At 35.7% G+C, this 20,417-nt stretch overlaps 1 protein-coding gene across 3 annotated transcripts in view; it reads right to left on the minus strand.

Moving 5' to 3' along the window:
• Positions 1-20,417, minus strand: part of COL12A1 (collagen type XII alpha 1 chain) — a 124,852-nt gene that overhangs the window by 16,371 nt on the left and 88,064 nt on the right. For all 3 annotated transcript variants that reach the window (XM_064288074.1, XM_064288069.1, XM_064288078.1), the window contains 13 exons: positions 19,782-19,905; positions 19,448-19,591; positions 17,831-17,995; positions 16,289-16,327; positions 16,047-16,185; positions 13,318-13,460; positions 12,959-13,068; positions 8,400-8,549; positions 6,130-6,207; positions 4,256-4,342; positions 2,792-2,845; positions 1,622-1,717; positions 330-383 (listed from right to left, as the gene is read on the minus strand). In XM_064288074.1, coding sequence (XP_064144144.1) covers positions 330-383; positions 1,622-1,717; positions 2,792-2,845; positions 4,256-4,342; positions 6,130-6,207; positions 8,400-8,549; positions 12,959-13,068; positions 13,318-13,460; positions 16,047-16,185; positions 16,289-16,327; positions 17,831-17,995; positions 19,448-19,591; positions 19,782-19,905 — 1,383 coding nt within the window. The remainder of the gene's footprint in view (positions 1-329; positions 384-1,621; positions 1,718-2,791; positions 2,846-4,255; positions 4,343-6,129; positions 6,208-8,399; positions 8,550-12,958; positions 13,069-13,317; positions 13,461-16,046; positions 16,186-16,288; positions 16,328-17,830; positions 17,996-19,447; positions 19,592-19,781; positions 19,906-20,417) is intronic.

Below are 20,417 nucleotides of genomic sequence, written 5' to 3' on the forward strand. Positions count from 1 at the left end.
AGGAAATAGTATTTAATATGCTTTCTGTGACACGGATACTTTTTTATTCTCCAAAATGTTAAAAAAAAAAAAAAGCGGGGGGGTTCTGAAAGGAAACAAGAAACAGGAGGCAAGTATGTGCCTGGTATACAGTAGATGCTCAGTCGAGAGCGATACATGAATTGAGCAGCACAAACTTGAAGACTAAGTAAGCCCAGAGTATGAAAAGGAAATAAAATGGCACACATATCAGGCTTCTGCTTTGCTGATTGACTTTGGTTCACCTTTTGAGGCAATGTTTTAAATACACTTGACAAGTGAAAAAACAGGCAACTTTAAGAGCAACTCACTGTTCGGCCTGGAAGTCCTGGCTCTCCAGCATCACCTTTCATTCCTTGGCGACCCTAGAACAAGCAACGGGGAGACAGTGCTCAGGCATCTTACAGAGATTAAGTGAAAAAGAAAGACATGAGTCATTTATGACATCTTCATCACTTCATAAATCCAGTGATGAGCATGTAAGGGTATTTTAGAAGGGAGATGAATGAGTACAAAACATTTTTTTTTTTTGGATGGATGCTCACTTTTTAAACTGCAAATGCTATATTGCAATTTTCACTTAATGTGATGGGATAATTTTATATAGCTATGACAGAATATAGCTACCTTTGAAAAACCATAATTTAGGGCTTTTCATAGAAATAAAATTTGAGAAAAAACTTTATAGCCTGAATTCAGTACTGAACATCAATAGAAGGATATTCAATGAAATATTGTAAGAAAACAAGACAATTTTGGTCTTTATAACTACATACTTGAAGACACCATTACAAAAGCAAAGCTGAATTACTTAAAACTGACAAATTTAGTAGTTGTGGTAGTTGAGAAAAGGTAAAACCCCTAAAGCTACCTTTTGAATAGAAGAACTTGAAAATAGATACATTCAAACCTTTTAAGAAGGGAAGCCTGGTTCCTTCACACATCTCATTTCTACCTCTATCTGATATCAATAGTTTTCCTTTCCTCTAAATGCCAAAACAATCTATCTGTCCTCTACTATGTCTTCTCAAAATGGAATTTAGGCTTAAATTTGAAAACTGTGCATTTGTGTCCTTATTCATATACTAATTTGTTTTATACTAAGGTAGAGAAAAAAGTTAGTAGTTATAAATAAAATATGAGTCTTAATGTAGAAAATACTTTTTATAACTTCAGAGTAGAATTCAGAACAAAAAGAAAACATTTATTAAAAAAATCTTTTAAAAAGAAAAAAGGACATAGGTAAACTAATACAAGTTTGTCTTGAGATCATAAATATTACAAAAGGACTCCAGGGCTACCATGGGTTGAAAGCAGTTCCAAAGCTTTCAGGATGTTGAGGAACATATGCGTTACTTATTTAAAAAAAAAAAAAGGTCAAATAAGTGGCAGTAATCTTTCCACACAGTGTTTCTCTGAGTTATATATTATTACATATACTATTTATATATATGAAATTATTATAAGAAGTCATCTCAATGACTAACCTTGTTGAGATTTCCGAGAAAACATCTAAATTCTACAAAATATAGTAGAAAATGTTCCAATTAAACTCAGTGTTAATTCACCATCATTCTTTAAGACAGAAATCCTTTGTACTTACTTGCTCTCCTGGAATAGAGAGTCCGTTGGGTCCCTGAGGACCTGGAGGACCTTGGGGGCCTGGAGGACCTGTATCTCCACGAGGACCAGGGGGCCCCTAAAAATGCACAAGGGCGAGATAACCACAAAGTAAATGTAATGCTTTTCTAGTGCTAACACCCCCTCGGTAACTTATCTTCATAACTCTAAGACACCAATCATAGCATCTTTGTGAACAATGTTAGAGATCTAGGCATCTATACAAGTACATATTAATACAATTCCTTTCTTCCCTTTAAAAAAAAAAAAAAAGAACAGTTGGAAAGTGCAATGAATTCCCAAAGAGCACTTAAATTTCCATGAAAGTCCTAATAGATGTAGATTTTTAAAAGAAGTAAAATATATTGAATATATATCAAAGCTCTAGTTTCACTGAATTTGATTTATTTTAAGCTAGTCCTGATTTTTCTTAGGCTCGGGATCACTTCTGTGACTGAATTATACATGAATCGAGCAAGCAGAGGACAGACATCACTGACAGAGTGCTCAGTGCTGGAGCTCCTTTGCGGTATATCTTGGTGGTCAGGTCACAAACTTAAGAGTCAGACAGACCTGGGTGAGCATTCCAGACTCACCCTTTACTAACTGGGTTAGCTTCTTATTAGTGATGTTATGACAAAAATGACACATTATCTTCATAAAATATTTCTCCAAGAAGCTTAGGTTGTTTTACTGAAGACCAGCATGGAACTGCTAGAAGGGGCTGGTGACCTCCTAAATAAATGCATGCGTGATGGCTTAGCTCTTTCTCTGAGGCAGGTGAATAAACGGCTGAACTGTTCTCAACCAGTGACAGCTTTCTAGCAGGACACCACTCCCTGTGGGGTCTGCTGATGGACAGCTAGGTCACCACCTCCATTTTCCCATGTTCCGACTGAGCCCTCAAGGTTCTTCTGCAGGTGTCCCATGTGTAATTCCTATAGCTGTGAGATGCAGTGTATGTATTTCTTTCTCTGGCTAGTCTAATCCATCATTTTGACATCCAAAGACAAGACAAGAGGTAATTGTTTTACCTAAGGCACACAAAACTTGAATTAACTTGTTCAAGGTCACATATCCCCTTGGTGGAAATTTGAACAACTAGACTTCAACACAGAGATGAAAATTTAAATGCACTCTAAAATATACTTACAATTGCCCCACTGATACCTCTTTCACCTCTGGGACCTTTGGCACCAGGTCCTCCCTAAAATACATAGCAAGAGCACATTTTAGTGTGAACATAAGGGAAGTATGAAGATGCTGATATATAAAAAATGCTTCAAGAAGCAATGTATTCTCCTAACAATATTTCTATAGCTGCATGCAAAATTTTTAAGTATTTCATGTAAATATGTAGGAAAAGAGACTCTCAAAAACTCAGTGCATTTTAAGTGTCTGATTTTTACATTCTGAACTTTACTTACTATTCACAATTTTTTAACAATTTTGAGGTTTATTGGAAAAAGCAAACATTAATTGAATACAGTAAAGAGAGAAATCTGTTTTGGAACTAAGTGAATTGTATCATTCAGGGAAAACAATATGCAAAAAGAAGGGTGTCTTAATCTCTCATAACCTCAGAACGTGTACTGAGGTAAGAGAAAATCAGAGACCACTGAAATATGACAGTGATATCCAATAATGTTATCTCACAACTAGAGAAAAAATCCCTACTTTCAAAACCATCTAAGTTACAGTAATATAATTTTATGACTACAAGTTTAAGTCAGGTAAGTCACTGTGAATAAAAAATAAGTGAGAGTAATTCTAGTGATATTTTAATTCTGTGTATAAGGAGTTGGTTTGTAATTAACATAAAATCAATCTGTATTATTTGTTATGACCCAAGTATAGCAAAATTGGTGTTCTGAAAATCCCCAAGCTGTTGCTATGTCAATTACCCATTTCCTTAGAAGAAGAGACCAGTGGGGCTTAGTGCTGTCACTGCCATCCAGCACAACTGGCCCACGTCAGATGTGGGATTGACCAATCCAGAGATTCCACATTGACCAAAGGGGTCTACCACTGCAAGATTTAATGCTTTGCCTTGCATTTTCTTGGCCCCCCTCACTCCATGAACAGACCATGTCTTACATTCAAATTATTACAAAATTCAGTATTTTACTCAGGTTCTATGACACCATCACATATGTAAAACTACCCTCTTTATTTGTTATTGTAAGGATATGTCTGCTACATAAGGTACACCTCTCAGGTCCTAAACAAGTCTTCATGGGTCAGCCTCTCAACTGTGGCTCCATAACATACTTACCAGAAGTCTTCAGGAGATGTAAGGAATTTTCAAAATCATATAAGTGCAGATGGAAATCTAGGTTTACATCTCTAAGAGAAAAACTCTTAAAAACTAGCTGATACCACCATTTCTTTGTGCCTGGAGGAGTGTGTTCAAACACCAAATAAAATTTTCTTTTTGATTTTATTCCATTTCAGATCTCTAAACATACTACAAAAATGGTCTGCAAATTAGCTTGCTCTGTCCTAGAAGGCATGGAAAACTAGAAGCATTTTATGAACTCCATACTGGCAAAAGGATGGTAACCTGAAAAATTTCAAAAAAAAAAAAAAAAGTAGAGGGACTATGTCGTTTCCTTACTGCAGGGCCTGGTGGTCCTGGAGGTCCAACACTGTCCTGTGTACATGTGCAAGCATTTGGAAGAGCGGGACATTTTGCTTCATCTCTCTGAAATTTGAAAAAAATATTTACACATGAATTTAGGGGGAAAATGACTTTCCATCTCCCACCTTCACATATCTTATATATACACAAAAAAGTCAGTTTCCCAACTTGAAGAAATAATTCCTAGTTATCGTTACAAATAGTCTTATGTTCAAACGTGCTTTGTTCCTTTATGCCTCCATTTCATCTTTTACATTAGGAAGCTTCACATGACAAAGAAATGTTTACGATACCACCAGGACCACTGGTAATTTCCAATTTTCTCTAATCCAGTGTTAAAGAAACTCTGTGTATCTTAGATTCGACTCTCATTTCATTCAGAATAAAATGTGAGATCATTTGTATGGCTTCCATGGCCCTACAAGATCTGCAAACCATCATATGGCTTCCCTCCTCATCTCATTACCTATGATATTCACCCTTGGCTTTTACTCTGCTGCAGCCCCACTGATCTACTTCCTGTTTTTCAAGTATTCAGAGCATACTCTTGCCTTACGGCTTTGCATTTATAGCTCCCGGTGGCTAGAATGCCCTTCCTCCATGTTGTTGACTTCCTTACTTCATTCAGGCCCCTGCTTATGTCACTTTATCACTTAGGGCTCAGGGTGCCCACCATCGTTCTCTATCCCCTTGCCCTGACTTGTTTCTCATGGTAGGGCTTTTCATTTTATCACACAGCATGTACCTATTGGGTCATAATTTCTCTCCCCTGCCCCTGATTTAAATATTCATTTTTTCAGTGTTATAACCCTAACTCTCAGAATAATGCCTTGCTTGTTATAAACCCATTGCCATCGTGTTGATTCCGAATCATGGCAACCATGTGCTACAGAGTAGAACTACTTCATGGGGTTTTCTTGGCTGTAATCTTAATGGGAGCAGATTGCCAAGCCTTTCTTTTCTGTTACCACTGGGTGGGTCTGAACTACCAATCATTTGTGTCACCTAGGGACCTCCCTTGTTTGTGATAGGTGCTCAATAAATATAAGTGGACTAAATAATGTACAAGGAGCCCTGGTCATACAGTGGTTAAACACTTGGCTGCTAACTGAAAGGTCAGTAGTTTGAACCCAACAGCTGCTCCTCGAGAAGAAGATGTGGCAGTCTGCTTTTGTAAAGATTACAGCCTTGGAAGCCCTATGAGGCAATTCTATTCTGTCCTGTAGGGTCACTATGAGTCAGCATCGACTCGATAGCAACAGGTTTTTGTTTTTTGGGTTTTTTTTTTTTTTGGTAAACAATACATAGACATCCTGTGGATGTATGCAGTTCTTTTGTTTCCAGAAGCTTCAAAGCCATCACTAGTATTCCTTTTGCTAAGTATTACCACTGACACAGACTCTATGGGGGACAGCCATCATCTCAAATATGGTTATTTCTACCATTTCAAAAACAGTATATATCCAGAGAAGCGATGGTTAATTCTGTAAAATGTTGATATTTTAACATTTTACATGCTCCTCCAAGCAATAGGAGGGCTTTGCAGTAGGTGTGTTTATCAAACACGCTGACTCAGCAGGACATCTTTGGCTATGAGTGACCATTCTGACCCTTTGGAAGAATTTCTGGATACAGTCTTGTGCATTCCCAGCTTGTGAGAAAGGGATTGCAGAGACTTTGGCATGCGCTGTGGTAGCTGATGAGAACACACATATTGTGTGTCCCTTACCTCCACCCTGGAGATGCAGCTGCTGAGTGCTTGCTACTTCCTCTCCCAGATCGTTGCATCACAAGAGTTCCCTCCTGGGGACTAATTAAACAATGACAGCATTCAGTTCCACTTTACTTACCCTGGAGGGAATATCACAGCATCTGTCTCTACTGGTCCACACCGGGCTGCAGACAATGTCAAAATTCTGGATTTGGAACTGCAAACAACCAACAGCAACATCAGCTAAAGATGCATGGAAAACATTTTTATATTAAAGTTTCCTCATATTAACTTTTGCCAACTTCTCGCATAGATTTTCTCAAGGGTGCAAACCCTAGAGAACAATGTAGTCCTTACTTCATAAGGCAAGAACTTAAAAACCTATTTCTAAGAGAAAGATAATCAAGCAAAATGCATATGTGAAATTCCCACTGCTAATTCACTTCCTTGGCTAAAATTAAATTTTTTATTTAAAGGAATTTTTTAATTTTTTTTATTTAAATGAACTTGAAAACGACACATTTACATCAACTTCGAAGAGTTCACCCTTGTAGAAAAGTAACATTAAAAAAACCATTTCTCACTTATTCTAAAATTCTTATTGTCGTTAGGTGCGGATAAGTCTAATTTTACTCATAATGACCCCATGTGACAGAGTAGAACTGCCCCATAGTGTTTTCTGGGCTGTAATCTCTATGGAAACAGATCACCAGTTCTTTCTCACAGAGTCACTGGGTACATTCGAACCACCAACCTTTTGGTTAGTAGCCCAGCTCTTAACCATTGTGCCACCAAAGGTCCTTACTCGAAAATTAACATTCTTCTTTTCAGAAATTCTTTCCTAGAGGTTGACTGCTAACTTTTCTGGTGGCTTTCAGCTTAACTATTTAAATATAGCATATACCTTCTGTTATGGATTGAACTGTATCCCCTAAAAATATGTCTTGAAGTCCTAACCCATATACCTGTAAAAATTCCAAACCCATTGCCATTGAGTCAATTCCAACTCAAAGCAACTCTATAGGATAGAGTAGGGTTTCCAAGGAGTGGCTGGTGGATTCAAACTGCTGACCTTTTCGTTAGCAGCCAAATGTTTAACCATTGTGCTACCAAGGCTCCCTGTAAAAATTACCCCGCTTCAAAATAGAGATTTTCTTTCGTTATATTAATGAAATCATACCAGAGTAGGGTAGGTCCTAAACCTTCATTTGTAAGTGGTGTCTTATAAAAACAGCAGAATAGACCCAGCAACACACATAGAGGTGAGGCAGGCACCATGTGAAGATCATCTATAAGCAAAGAAACACCATGGATTGCCTGCCAGCAGTCCCAAGAAATTAGGAGAGAAGCAAGCCCACAGAAGGAAATCATATGGCCAAGACTATGATTTGGGCTTTAGCCTCCAGAACTGTGAGAAAATAAATTTCAGTTCTTTAAGGACACCCACTTGTGGTATTTCTGTTACAGAACAAGAGCAAACTAAGATATTGCCTTTCTACAGTTTAAAAATAAAGCTTTTTTAATAATAAAAAGAAAAAGGTTGTTTGGATAGTCATTCTTTTAAAAATCTGTTACACTATTTAGGCAACGAATCCAATATTCAATGAAAAGCCACAATTTCCATCACAAATACATTAAATTTTCACTAATTATTCCTCTACTGCAGAATAAAAGTTTCACTTTTGGGTCTAGGAAAAGGGAATCCTGTCCTTGGAAGAAAGCAAAATTAAATAATGCCAGTTTGAAAAAACAATAAAAGCTGAAAATGTTACATAAAGGTTAGCTTTGCTTTTAAAACAATATGTCTATTGGTTTACATTTAATATGGACTGAATTAGCCTGGTATGGTGAAACATTTAGATTTAAAAATTTACCAGTAAACCGCATTGTAAACAGGGTGGGCATGCTCGTGCCTCAAAGTTAAGCCTATAGAAATGTGCACGTGAGGACTACAGCCAGCTGCCCAGCTACACTGATCTTTCTGAGACAGACAGGCGGGAGACTCCTCTCTGAGGAAACACAGGCTCTAATGACACTCACAGCTAGTGTCCACACTTAATGTCCTGATTGCACAAAGTTATACTAGCAGTTACTATCTTTGAAGAATAAAAGATAATAGAGGAATTAGTTTAGGCTTCACTGGCTATCTTGGCAACCATCATGCTGAGTTCTCCAGTGTGACCCTGTTTCAGGATGGCTACGTGTTCTTTGGTGCCTTGACATCTTATTTTGTTTCTACCAGTAACCCACATTATTATGTTCTGTCAGTAGTATATTTTCTCAGTGTAATTTTTCTAATGCTTCAATTGGACCAAGAAATTTGACATTTTAAAACTCACTGAGTTACTTAGAAAATACCACTTCAATCTTAACTCAAGGTATCAAGAAAAGTGAAAATGTGTTACATACTGTGGCTGATTTCCTCTCTCCTTTAAGCAGTTTTCCAAGAATTTCATAACCATCAGTTGTGATATTTCCAGCTTCCTTGATGTCTTTTTCTATAATTTCGTAGCAGTCAATGTAAATCTTAACACTTTTTGAGGTCACTACGATATGAATCTAAAAAAGATAATTTGTTTCCATTATAAAGTTTCTACAAAAAGAAAAAACAGGCTAATTTCTGCATATCTTGGATCACAGATGAAGAAATGTGTTTTTTAAGCCATTCTCATCCCAAATCAAGAGTCTTGGACTAAAATCCAAGAGCCAGGTTACAATGTCAATGATGTTATTTATTAACAATATGAAGTGAGACAAGCCACTTAACCTCTCTGGGTCTCCGTTCCTTCATCCACATACTCAGGCATAATTTCTTATTTCTCCACTACACACTCTTACTGAGATGACCAGAAAGGATATAGTATATGAAATGATGTAAACTATAAAGAACTATTCAAATAGAGGTTATTAAATCATTTATATATTTTTACACTCAGTACAAAAAAGTCTTGAACATTTTCCGCTGACTTTGCTAAATTTGCTCATTTTTATTTAATTATTTTCCAGTCTCAGCCAAAAAGAACTTGCACTCCATATAAAATACTTAACAAAGTAAAGAACTAGCACATGTCTTCTATAGAGATTCAACCCTGGAAATCAACAGAATTCAGGATTCAATGTCCTTTTAAGGAAAGAAACTTCTGTTGATTTATTTTTGTCTGATACTGAAGACATTCAGAATCTGAAGAAATCCGTTAGTATAGATAATTAATAAAACATCTGTATTTCAACAATGTGAGGAATGGCTGTGGGTAATCCTTGAGTTTATAGTTATGCTCATAGTTTCCACTTATCACAGCAAAAAATGCTCAAGTAAGCACTTGACGATTACTTTACAAATTTGGCTCCAAGTTAAAAGGAACAAAGATCCCCTTAAACGTGCTGAGTCAATAAGCATAAGAATAATTGCTAGAGATTTTTTAAACAGTAAATATTTTCCTACATGGAATTACCACCAAAACATTAGTACATCCATAACCAAAAAAACAAATCTATTGCCATGGAGTCAATTCCAACTCATAACAACACTACAGGACAGAGTAGTACTGCCTCATAGGGTTTCCAATGAGCGGGTGGTGGATTTGAACTGCCAGCCTTCTGGTTAGCAGCCATAGCATTTAACCACTGCGCCACCAGGGCTCCTAGTGCATCGGTAAGCGGTAAATATGAATTATATATTGCTTTTGTTTTAAAGTGCTATTCAACTTATGAAAAATAAAGAAATTTTAAATCTCCCTAGGGCAATTATGTAATATTAAATTCAAGTAAAACAACATACAAGCATACCTAGAATATGCATTATTTAGTAAGAACTAAAACTTATTCATTGATACTTATATAAACAATCACAAAAGCAAAAATTCACAAAGTATTTGAAAGACCATAACCCAAAAACCAAAAGTCTATAGTATCCAGAAGAATCATTTCAAAATCAAAACTGTTTTAATCTGTGTCAAAATTATCCCAAATACACTTGTTGTGTGCTAACCATGAAGCTGCCCATCCTAAAAACATATTTTGCGACAATTTCTTGAATGTGTCTAATTGCATTTTAAACACATGCTAAATGACATTTCAGCATGGGCTCTTCAGCTATACCATTGCCCCAAGTATTTAGTGTAACCAAACTATTTCCTAACTGCCAAACATTGTTGGTCATAGACCAGTAGAGCCAAATAATGACCTTTTTGTCACTCATCTCCTTCCTAGGCTCTGCCATTCCATAAAACTTTATTTTTCACCTATTCCAGTTGCTCCCTTTATTATAAACTTCTCATCTAAACCTATGTCATCTGTTACAATGGAAGAGACACACACACACATACACAAAAAACCTACCAGAGAAGCCACATGAAATAATAAATGTAAAAAAAAAAATTTTTTTTTTTTTTTATTCCCTCCTTAAGCTTTTTTAGCCCACTCCTCTCTAAGAGCTCCTCTCTGAGAGTACTATTTGTTCTCATCCCAAGCATTGAAGAACTTCAGTTCAGGAATTAGATGGAAATGAAAGAAGAGTGCTTGAATCCTTGGATCAGTAAAGAATGTAAATAGCTGATAGTGATTGAATTTGGTACTTGAATTGACGGCTTAAATGGGAATGGGTTAGAAGAATGGGGTAGAGGAATAGAGGAGGGAAAGAACATAGTGAAGAGGGGGAGGAGTAACTAAAAATATGAAAAATATTATGATAAAGGAAAGTAGAGAATTTGAGGAGAAAAAAGAGAGTGTATGGGAAGAAAAGGAGGAGAAGAAAGGCCTGACCTGACCTGTTGCTGTTGAGTCAATTCCTACTCCTAGTGACCCTACAGGACAAAGTTGAACTGCCCCATAGAGTTTCCAAGGAGCAACTGGTGGATTTGAACTGTCTTTTTTTTTTTTTTTTGGTTAGCAGCCAAGTTCTTAACCACTACGCCACCAGAGCTCCACCACATAAAGCCTAAGAACACAAATACCTCTCCAAAAGGTAAATGGCATACAGAAGAGAATATAAAAAAATCATTATTATTATTATCTTGACTGTAATAAGAACAGGTAGCTGTATCAGGAAGGAACAGGGAAAGTAAATTTTAAAAGTCATAGAAAAAATATGATGAAATATAGAAGAAATAAAACCAAAACCAAACATGCTGCCGTCAAGTCGATTCCGACTCACAGCGACCCTGTAGAACAGAGTAGAACTGCCCCATAGGGTTTCCAAGGAGTGCCTGGTGGATTTGAACTGCCAAACTTTTAGTTAGCAGCTCTGGCTTTTAACTACTGCACCACCAGGGTTTCCATAGAAGACATAGCAGGCGAAAAAAAGAATTCTTTATTACGTTTCCTAATTTGAGATATTTGTTATGCTACAAGACACAAATAAAATTCTAACCTAATTTTTGTGTCCTATCAGACACTGGGTTTGTTTTTTGTTTTGTTTTTTTTTTAATAAAAAGAATACAATAAAAACTAATGATGCCGCTAGAGACTTCTGCAAAATACCGCCTTTCCAGACTCAAATAAAACTAAACATTCCATGAAAATTGGAAATTAAGAAATAATAGTTACTAAATGGTTATTAGTTGATTAGTAGATGATTAGATTCTCAATATCATCCGTGGCTACGAAAGGAAAAGAAAAATAGTCCTTCTACAAGATACCCAATATAAGTTCAACAGGTCTATCAATGAACCATAAAAGTTCGTGAAAACTTTGCCAGATTCAACATCTCTTATCAGATAAGGAACAGTGGAAGCCAACAGCATTCACCAAAACTAGAATTTGCTTTCCCAGTGAGGCATTTATTTTACTGCAGTTTACCAAGAAAGTCTGTAAATTATTAAATATATATACTATTGTATTCAGATATCTTTTTTTTTTCCTTCATTTTATTTTTGGTTCTCACTAATGTGTACAATGAAGCTTCTTAGAGCTCATGAAAACAGTCCCTGGGCATCTTTATTAAGAATCTGATTCATGAATAAGAAAAACACTCTGGAAGAAACCAAGATTTCTCAGGAGCAGAAGCAGCAAGAAATTCTCATCATTCTTCAGTTTTCACACGAGGGTAAGACTGAACTGGAAATATTCATCTTTATTGTATGGAGGCTAATCGTTCTGAATGTCATACTAGAGAAATTTTAGACCATTGGTGCAACAAGTGTTATTCCTGTTGACTTAATCCAATGGATGGATGAAGAAGTACCAAAAAACGTCCCTGCCTAACCTAGATTTTTTTTGTCATTTCCAATGCTTCCAACTTCAGTACTTGTATTCATCACCTAATCATCCTTTAGAAACCTGAAAGAAAGTCTACTATCCTCCTCTGGATGTTGACGTACAAAATATTAATTATGATCACCAAGAATAGATAATCCCCTAAGAACTCATCTGACAACTTTTAATAAGATACATAGAAAATTCATAAATATGTTCATATAAAAGCTAATCTCATTAACATTTATCTTAATTGTTTTAGAAGATTTTGATAACTTTTAAACTGTTAAATATGTTTATTCTACACATCACCGGAATTTTTGTAATTTTCCAATAAACAAGCAAGCAGGAAAGCTTACTGTGCTCTATAAAATTTAAAAAAAAGAATGTTTTTTAAATTAAAATACAACTCACTAAAAAAAAAGACTTTACAACTAAATGGCATAAAGTTCCATAAATAAAATAGTAGGTAGAAAACAATAGGTGTACAATATTGTGTATACTTTATGGTTCAAATTTTTAAAAGACATAAGCATTAAAAATATATCAAAATGTTAATAGTAGTTATCTCTTGATTATCAGAATTATGCTTTTGTTTTACATTTTCTTCTTTGATTTAATCAAATTCTCTAAAATAAGATTCTATTTTTAAAAGATACAGCTATGGTTTGACAATTTAACATGACATTTTAAATAATAATAAAAGAAGTTAATTTTAATTTTTAAGTAATATTCTGTTTTCTAGAAAGAAGATTCACATAATCTTATGTTTTTACCTTATGAAAACTTCCATAAAATAATGTCTTCACTTCATCTGTGTCAAATGTTATAGTTTGCACCTCGCCTCTTGTATCCTTGTTAAAGAATGATAATGTCTTGCTAGAAGCTGTAGTCAACATAAAATTGTTACTAAATCATATGCATGGTACAGTTTTATTGAAAGTATTAGCAAATAATTGTTGCTGGGGAGAATTATAAAAAATCAATAATTTCAGTTAGAAAAAAACGTAATTAGAATACTTATTGATTTACATACATCCAGTAAATAAATTCAGAAAGTTCTTAAAAAGAAAAGGGAAGAACATAACTAAAAATATGTATGCATGTGCCATAAAGTAAGATTAAAAATCCTTACGATCCACAATCACTCCAACTTGTGGCTTGTAGTCTCTGTCTGTGATTTGCCAAATTGCAAAAGGGTCATTAGGGGTTTCAGGGAGAAGTCTGAACAATAATATAATCGTGTATGAAGGAGGGAGTCCATTGGGGTGTAGGTCTCTGTTGGATAAAACAAACAGATTAGATAGATAGACAGACAGACAGACAGACAGACAGATTAGATAGATAGACAGATTAGATAGATAGATAGATAGATAGATAGATAGATAGATAGATAGATAGATAGATAGATGATAGATAGATAGATAGATAGATAGATAGATAGATGATTGATTGATAGATAGATAGATAGATGGATGATAGATAGATAGATAGATGATAGATAGATAGATAGATAGATAGATAGATAGATAGATAGATAGATAGATAGATAGATAGATAGATAGATAGATAGATAGATGATAGATTAGATAGACAGGTAGAGAGAGAGAGAGGTAGAGAGACAGATAGATGATAGGTAGATAGGTAGATGATAGATGATAGGTAGGTAGGTAGATAGACAGATATGGATTTCTCATTAGAAATAGAGAATATTTTAAATTTGGGGGCCAGAGATTCATTATGGTTGGTATCAGAAAATATTTAGATAATCTGGCCCTGGATTAGAAAGCAAAACAGGAAACACATCAGAACAAACACTATACTAAAGGCCCATTATATAGTACTCATAGATTATTTTATGAATCTCATAAAGTCACAAAAGTCTGAGAAATTACCAAATGTCCTTTTATCCTACTGTTAATAACTAATTTTTTCTAGACACGTAGAAAATTATAAAATCACAAAATAATTTTAGAGTGATAAATACTAAAACTATGGATGTTGTTTAAACAGACTGAATTTTACTAAATATTCTTAATATCCAGTATCACAGGTATGAGATTTTAGGTAAAGCAGCTTAACGTTTTAATTTCTCCCTCTTTATCTCTAATGGAGTCCTGGTGGTGCGAGGGTTAGGTGCTTAGCTGCTAATCAAAAGGTCAGCAGTTCAAATCCACCAGCCACTCCATGGAAACCCCGTGGAGCAATTCTACTCTGTCCTATAGAGTCGCTAAAAGTCAGAATCAACTCAACAGCAATGGATTTTGTTTTGTTTGTTTATCTCTAATAGTTTTTACACTTCCAAACTTCCCCTGAAATCAAATAAATCAAATAACCCCTAGAAGCTCACATATTCTCAAAAACAAAAACAATAATAAATGTTAAAACCATGTCCATGTGCAAACGTTTAATGATAATAAAGGGATATGATTCAATTAGAAGGAAGTGTTTCTTGGCTCTAAGACTGTTAGACAAAAAATGTGGTCCCATGTGTCCTTCCAGAGCTTAGGCTATGATTGTTCTGGGGGAGTCTTTGAAGCAGAATTAATGGTTTTCTGTCTGAGACTATTTAATAACTTTCTCCCTGAAGGTAGGAAATGGGGATAATCAACTCTTGGACTAAAAAGGACTATTCCTTCACAAACTTTGGCAGAGGCACAGAATGTCTCCTGAGGTTCCATGTCTTAGTACCACAAAGAAAGTCCTCTGATGTATAATTCTGTCTTGCTTCTTAAAACATATGCTCTGGGCAAGCTAACATGGTACCTTGTATTTGTCCAAGAACCTACAATGTTAATATTCTGTGTTAAAAATAATATTTTTTCATGTTAGTTCATCTCTCACCTAGCCCATTTTCTTCCTTCCTCAGTTAACTAGTGTCTGTGAAAAAAAAATGATAGTTGCATTTACGCTTCTTTCCTTCCAACCACAAATTCTCATTTTTGAGAAGGCAACAGGCGGTCATGAGTCAAAAGGTAGGGATCATATCTTCAGGTATCTGAAAGAGTTAAATTCTGAGTATTGTGGTTTATTGAAAAACCTAAAACTGTGAACCAATGAGGTTCACCATAAAAGAGTAAGGAACTTAGAGTGTGGCTGAACTGCAACAATATGATCCATACGTCCTTAAAAGGAGTTAGCTCTGGTTTTAATCTAAATTTTCCACCAGCTTACCCAGAGCATTTCAAATTTCAGACATCATTTTCTGCCCCGGCCCTAAGTTCCTGAAAGCTTAATTTCTTCTTGTTATTTTCTCTCTTTAAGTTGTCAAACACATTATTAGTTTTCATTCTAATGAATAAAAAAATACATATTTTGGTTATAGTACCCAAATGCAAACTTTCGTGAAATGAAATAACAACATCCAGAGCTGCCCAACAGATTAGAGCGTTGACCAGTGAAAACTAATGGCTGCTTGTCCCATCATGAACAAGCAAAACTACCACAGCCTTTAGTCTTCTGGAGAGCTGAAACTCTAAAAATGATGCCTGCTGTTATTCTGCATTTATTTTTCTGCACCCCAGGGAGAAACGTTCACTATAACAAGTTGGCTTCCTGTTTAAACAGCCTGCCTCAGAAGAAGCATAACTACAATCCTAGTCTTAAATTCAAAGGGTGGGTAATCAATAATACTGTAGTACCAGATGAGATTCTTGGCTCTGAGCATGATGAGGCTTAAGACCTTATAGAAGACGCTTAGCTTCTCTAGGCAACTGTATTTAAAGAAACCCGACTATGTCACCTATAAAAAGTCTTCTGACAATTCTAGTGTTCTAGGATTTAAGAAGTCATCAAAGATTACAAGAACCTCAAAAACACTTATTGCCCATTAGAAGAAAAAGAACTCCCTGCTGTCATACTTACACTGTAGGCTGATTCACAAAAGCATTTTTCTGAAGCCTGTAAGCTGAGTAGCTAGGAAAAGACCCTGATTCCAAAGAGACTCCTTGTACAGAAGCAAAATTCTTTTCTGTCAAGTTGTATGCTTCAAGCATCTTAAAACCTTTATATTGGAAAAGAAAAAAAAATGTTAAAAAATAAATTAATTTTAATTGTATTCTTATTCAAAACTCGAAATAAATTAGCCCAAGAGTATAAATGCTTACCTGGTGAGGTGTAGCCATCCAAATAAATGAGAGGACAATCTGGAATGTACAATGTTTTTTTAAGTATGATTCACCAACATGATATGCAGACATTATATATGCAGAAAGAGCAGCTGAATATTCAAGTAATGAAATTGTTCATTCTTTTTAAAAAAATAAACTTATCAATCTAACCTTTTGTAATATATATTTTTTATAAACTTCCTGTGTGTGAAAAATATTATATTGGTCAATGTGAAAAATGTTTTCTGAACATACTCTATCCCAACTGAAAATTTCAACGTTCTTAAGAATAATTGGAAGCCCTGGTGGTGTAGTGGTTAAGAGCTATGGCTGCTAACCGAAGGGTTGGCAGTTCGAATCCACCAGGCGCTCCTTGGAAACTCTATGGGGCAGTTCTACTCTGTCCTATAGGGTCGCTATGAATCAGAATTGACTTGACGGCACTGGGTTTGGTTTTTTTTTTTAAGAATAATTAAAGGAGAAATTATTCAGACATTTTTCAGTAGGATAAAGAACTTCTCTCCTAGGAAATGTTAGATACGCAAAGGTCTGAGGAGTTTGTCCCTCTCCAACCATCTTCTCTGCCAAGCACCAGAGTCTCCATGCTGGCCAACAAACATCACTCAGTGGTGAAAACTAAGTAGTGGTTTTCAGCCTGTGCCTCCCAGAGCCCAGGGGCATCAGAGGGTGGCATCCCTGGCTTCCTGGGGTAGAAAGGAGACAACTCTAGCCCTCTACTTACTTTCATTAAGCATTCTAGGCTTCAGCATAGAAAGTTTTCATTTGAACAAAAGGTCCCTCAATTTTAAAATTTAGCACACTGCTTAAGTTTCTTTACTACTGCCACCTCTAAGCAAAGTTCTGAGTTTTTAATATAATGTTTAATGAGAGAAAATATTACACTGGTAAAGCATAGTCCTGCCTAGGGTCAGGGGGCTGAATTGGCCACATAACTATCTTCATAATCTAATATCCCAAGAATCAGTGCTAATGGATAGGGAAGAGAATAAATTGATTTAAACAGTCTTTGGTCCTTCATTGTATCTTACGCAATGGGCTTGGTATAATAAGATAAATCTAAATTAAAAATCCAAATGGGAACCAACTGAATTTTTATGGAGTGCATATGCACAAGTCAGATTTTCCTTACTCTCTTGAAGCACAGATGTTGACAGAACAAATACCAATTGATTACTAATAGGGAAAACCTTCATCTCACAGAAATCCTTCTATATATGTAGTTCTAAACTGCAGATTCATTTACTCAAAGGTCACAGGATGTTAGAATGGTGGGAAAAGTATATATTCAAACCCTTTATTACCATACAAGGAATATTACATCTTCAAGGCTAAAAATGGACTCCGACAAACACACATTCAGCCTGATATCAATAGGAACAATGATTCATCAGGTTCTCAACTGATTTTCCAGGATCTATTTATGTGCAGACTTCATCCCGTAAACGATAGAGAATTGTCTACCAAGTAATTATTTTTTAAAACAAGCCAGATGCAGGATCCATGTTGACCATGACTTACTTGAAGTGGCAGTTTCACAAACAAATGTAATAAGGTTGTCCTCGATCTTCTCAAAAGACTCAAAGTCATCCACAATGAACACGTGCCTTTCGCTTGGTTTGCTGGCAATGTTGGCAAGCTCGTTGTATTCAACATCGGCCACACCAACTACAAAGACACTGAACCCTGCAGAGTAGCATTTATAGAGTTAATTACAAATTCCTTTTTTCCTTCCATTATCGTTTGAACAATTCAAAAGAAAATCTTATTGAAAATGACACTGTATTTTCTCAGCATGTTCAACAAATCCTTTTATTTGACATAAACTCTCTTTAATGAATAAGTACTTTTCCCAAATCATCCTTTTTTTTCTGGTTCATGAAATTTAATGAATCTGATTGCCTCACATAAAATCCTAACAATTAAAAGATAAAGATTTGAATAGCAGGAAGACTTACTATGGTACGTATTCCCTTCCACAGATCCACAGCTCTAATGTACACATAAATTCTGCAGCTCCCTTAGGCGCCATTAACATTTTAAACTTATGTGACTCAGAAACCAAGAATGGGCTCGTTTTTAAATTTGAATTCTTGAAACCGATTTGCTGAATGACCTCAGGCACAAAGGCAGCATTTTGGCCACCTTTAAAATAGAATCTACAGCTCCCACTGGTAATAAACATACATTTACTTAGGGGTAATGAAAACACAGTTTTTCACTCCAAGAGTTTAATTTGGCATCAGAAAAAAATAGACTATATGAAAAGGACTTAGGGATATGATTAGAGATTAATAAAGTAATTTGAGGAGCAATCCATAACCCCAAATTTAAATCAGCTAGAAGCCCAAAATGCACAGAAATTTGCTCAAAATTTAATAACGTAATAGCAATAAATTACAAAAAGATCAGCACAAAGAAAAACCTCTATTGAAAGAAAAGAGTGTAATTTAGTACTACTCCCAAATCATAATTTTAGACGAAGAATCATGTATGTACAGATGACAAATTCCGTGTAACGGAGTACAGTTTAGTACAATGGATCATGCAAAGCTTCGAATTCTCTCTAAAATATGTCCACCTTAGCCCTGTCTCGGTGGGGTAGGGAGGATGGATTTATTGAAAGTACTAGAAGGATCTAGTTTCATTTCTAATAATCCTAAACAACTAATCCAAATGGCAGTATTGCTGAGAGGCTCTCGAGATGTTTGGTTGGTAAGATCGACCCCAGAGTTGTCTCCCTGAGGCCTCACTACTCCCCCTTTGCAGTGTACCATTCAGCAATTTTCATTAGGTCTACATCTGCAAGGACTAAAGGTTTTCTGGTGCCTCTCCTTGCACAGGAACCAGCACCAAAATTCATTTTGCTGACAGGAAGCCTGCTCTAGGGAAATTTGGTTTTCCCCTTAATAGACTCTCAATCACTTCTTGTACAAAGAATACACTATGTCCTTTATGAGCACTCACCAAACCATTCCACAATTAAATATAAACATAACAAGGATAGAGAGTACAGAGTTAAACAGTAACAGTAAAGTGACATCAGCATTGTTGGTCCTTTGCATTCATCCCTGAACATTTAAAACTGTTAAAATAATGAGTACAATCACTAGGCATTAAATTCATGACTGTGCTTACCTGACTGTTGGATGATCAAAGCCGCCTTCTTGACCTCATCCTGTGACCGGCCATCTGTGACCACAACCAGTACCTTGGGGACATTCTTTCTCATGCCGCTCTCCCAGGTCAAGACCTTCTCCTTGATAAATGTGAGGGCCTTGCCTACAGAGTGTGGTATAAAACATTTTAGTGTCGCCTCAGTGAAAGCTATCCTAATACCATTAAAAAAAAAAAAATCTTTAGCCATGCCCAACTGATAAGAATTTGGACATTGGACTATGATTACACTCTCGGTTCTACTACACCAAACACAGTGGAGAGTAAGGTTTACAAATATTCTGATTAACTGTACCTGTTCTTGTGTTGCCTCCTCTGTACCTAATGTTCTGGAGGGCCCCAAGGGCTTGGGCCTTGTCATTGTATGTGTTCAGCTTGAACTCAGACTTGACCTCATCACTATACTGCACAAATGAGACCTGAAAGGAAATGTGATTTGGTCATGAGCATAAGACATCTTTATATATATATATATATATATATACACATACACACACACATACATATGCAAACCCACGTGGTGTAGTTGTTAAGTGCTATGGCTGCTAACCAAAAGGTCAGCAGTTCAAATCTACCAGGTGCTCCTTGGAAACTCTGTGGGGCAGCTCTCTGTCCTATAGGGCCGCTATGAGTCAGAATTGACTCGATGTCAATGGGTTTGGTTTGGTTTGGTTTTTTTTAATACATACATATAAAAAAATAAAAAAATAATTTTCTTTTTTTTTACATATATATATACATGTATGTATGTATTTTAGTCTTCGAGTGATTTCTCTAGCTGCAGAATGGGAAAAAAGAAGTATTTCAGACCTGACAAAATATTATAAACACTTTGTAGATAATATTATAATACTGGCTACTGCTGTCTCATTAAATAGTCTAATTTCTAGCTATTGTATGTTAATATTAAAAATGTCAGTAATTGATATTA

Source organism: Loxodonta africana, chromosome 1, assembly GCF_030014295.1.
Source record: "Loxodonta africana isolate mLoxAfr1 chromosome 1, mLoxAfr1.hap2, whole genome shotgun sequence".
NCBI lineage: Eukaryota > Metazoa > Chordata > Mammalia > Proboscidea > Elephantidae > Loxodonta > Loxodonta africana.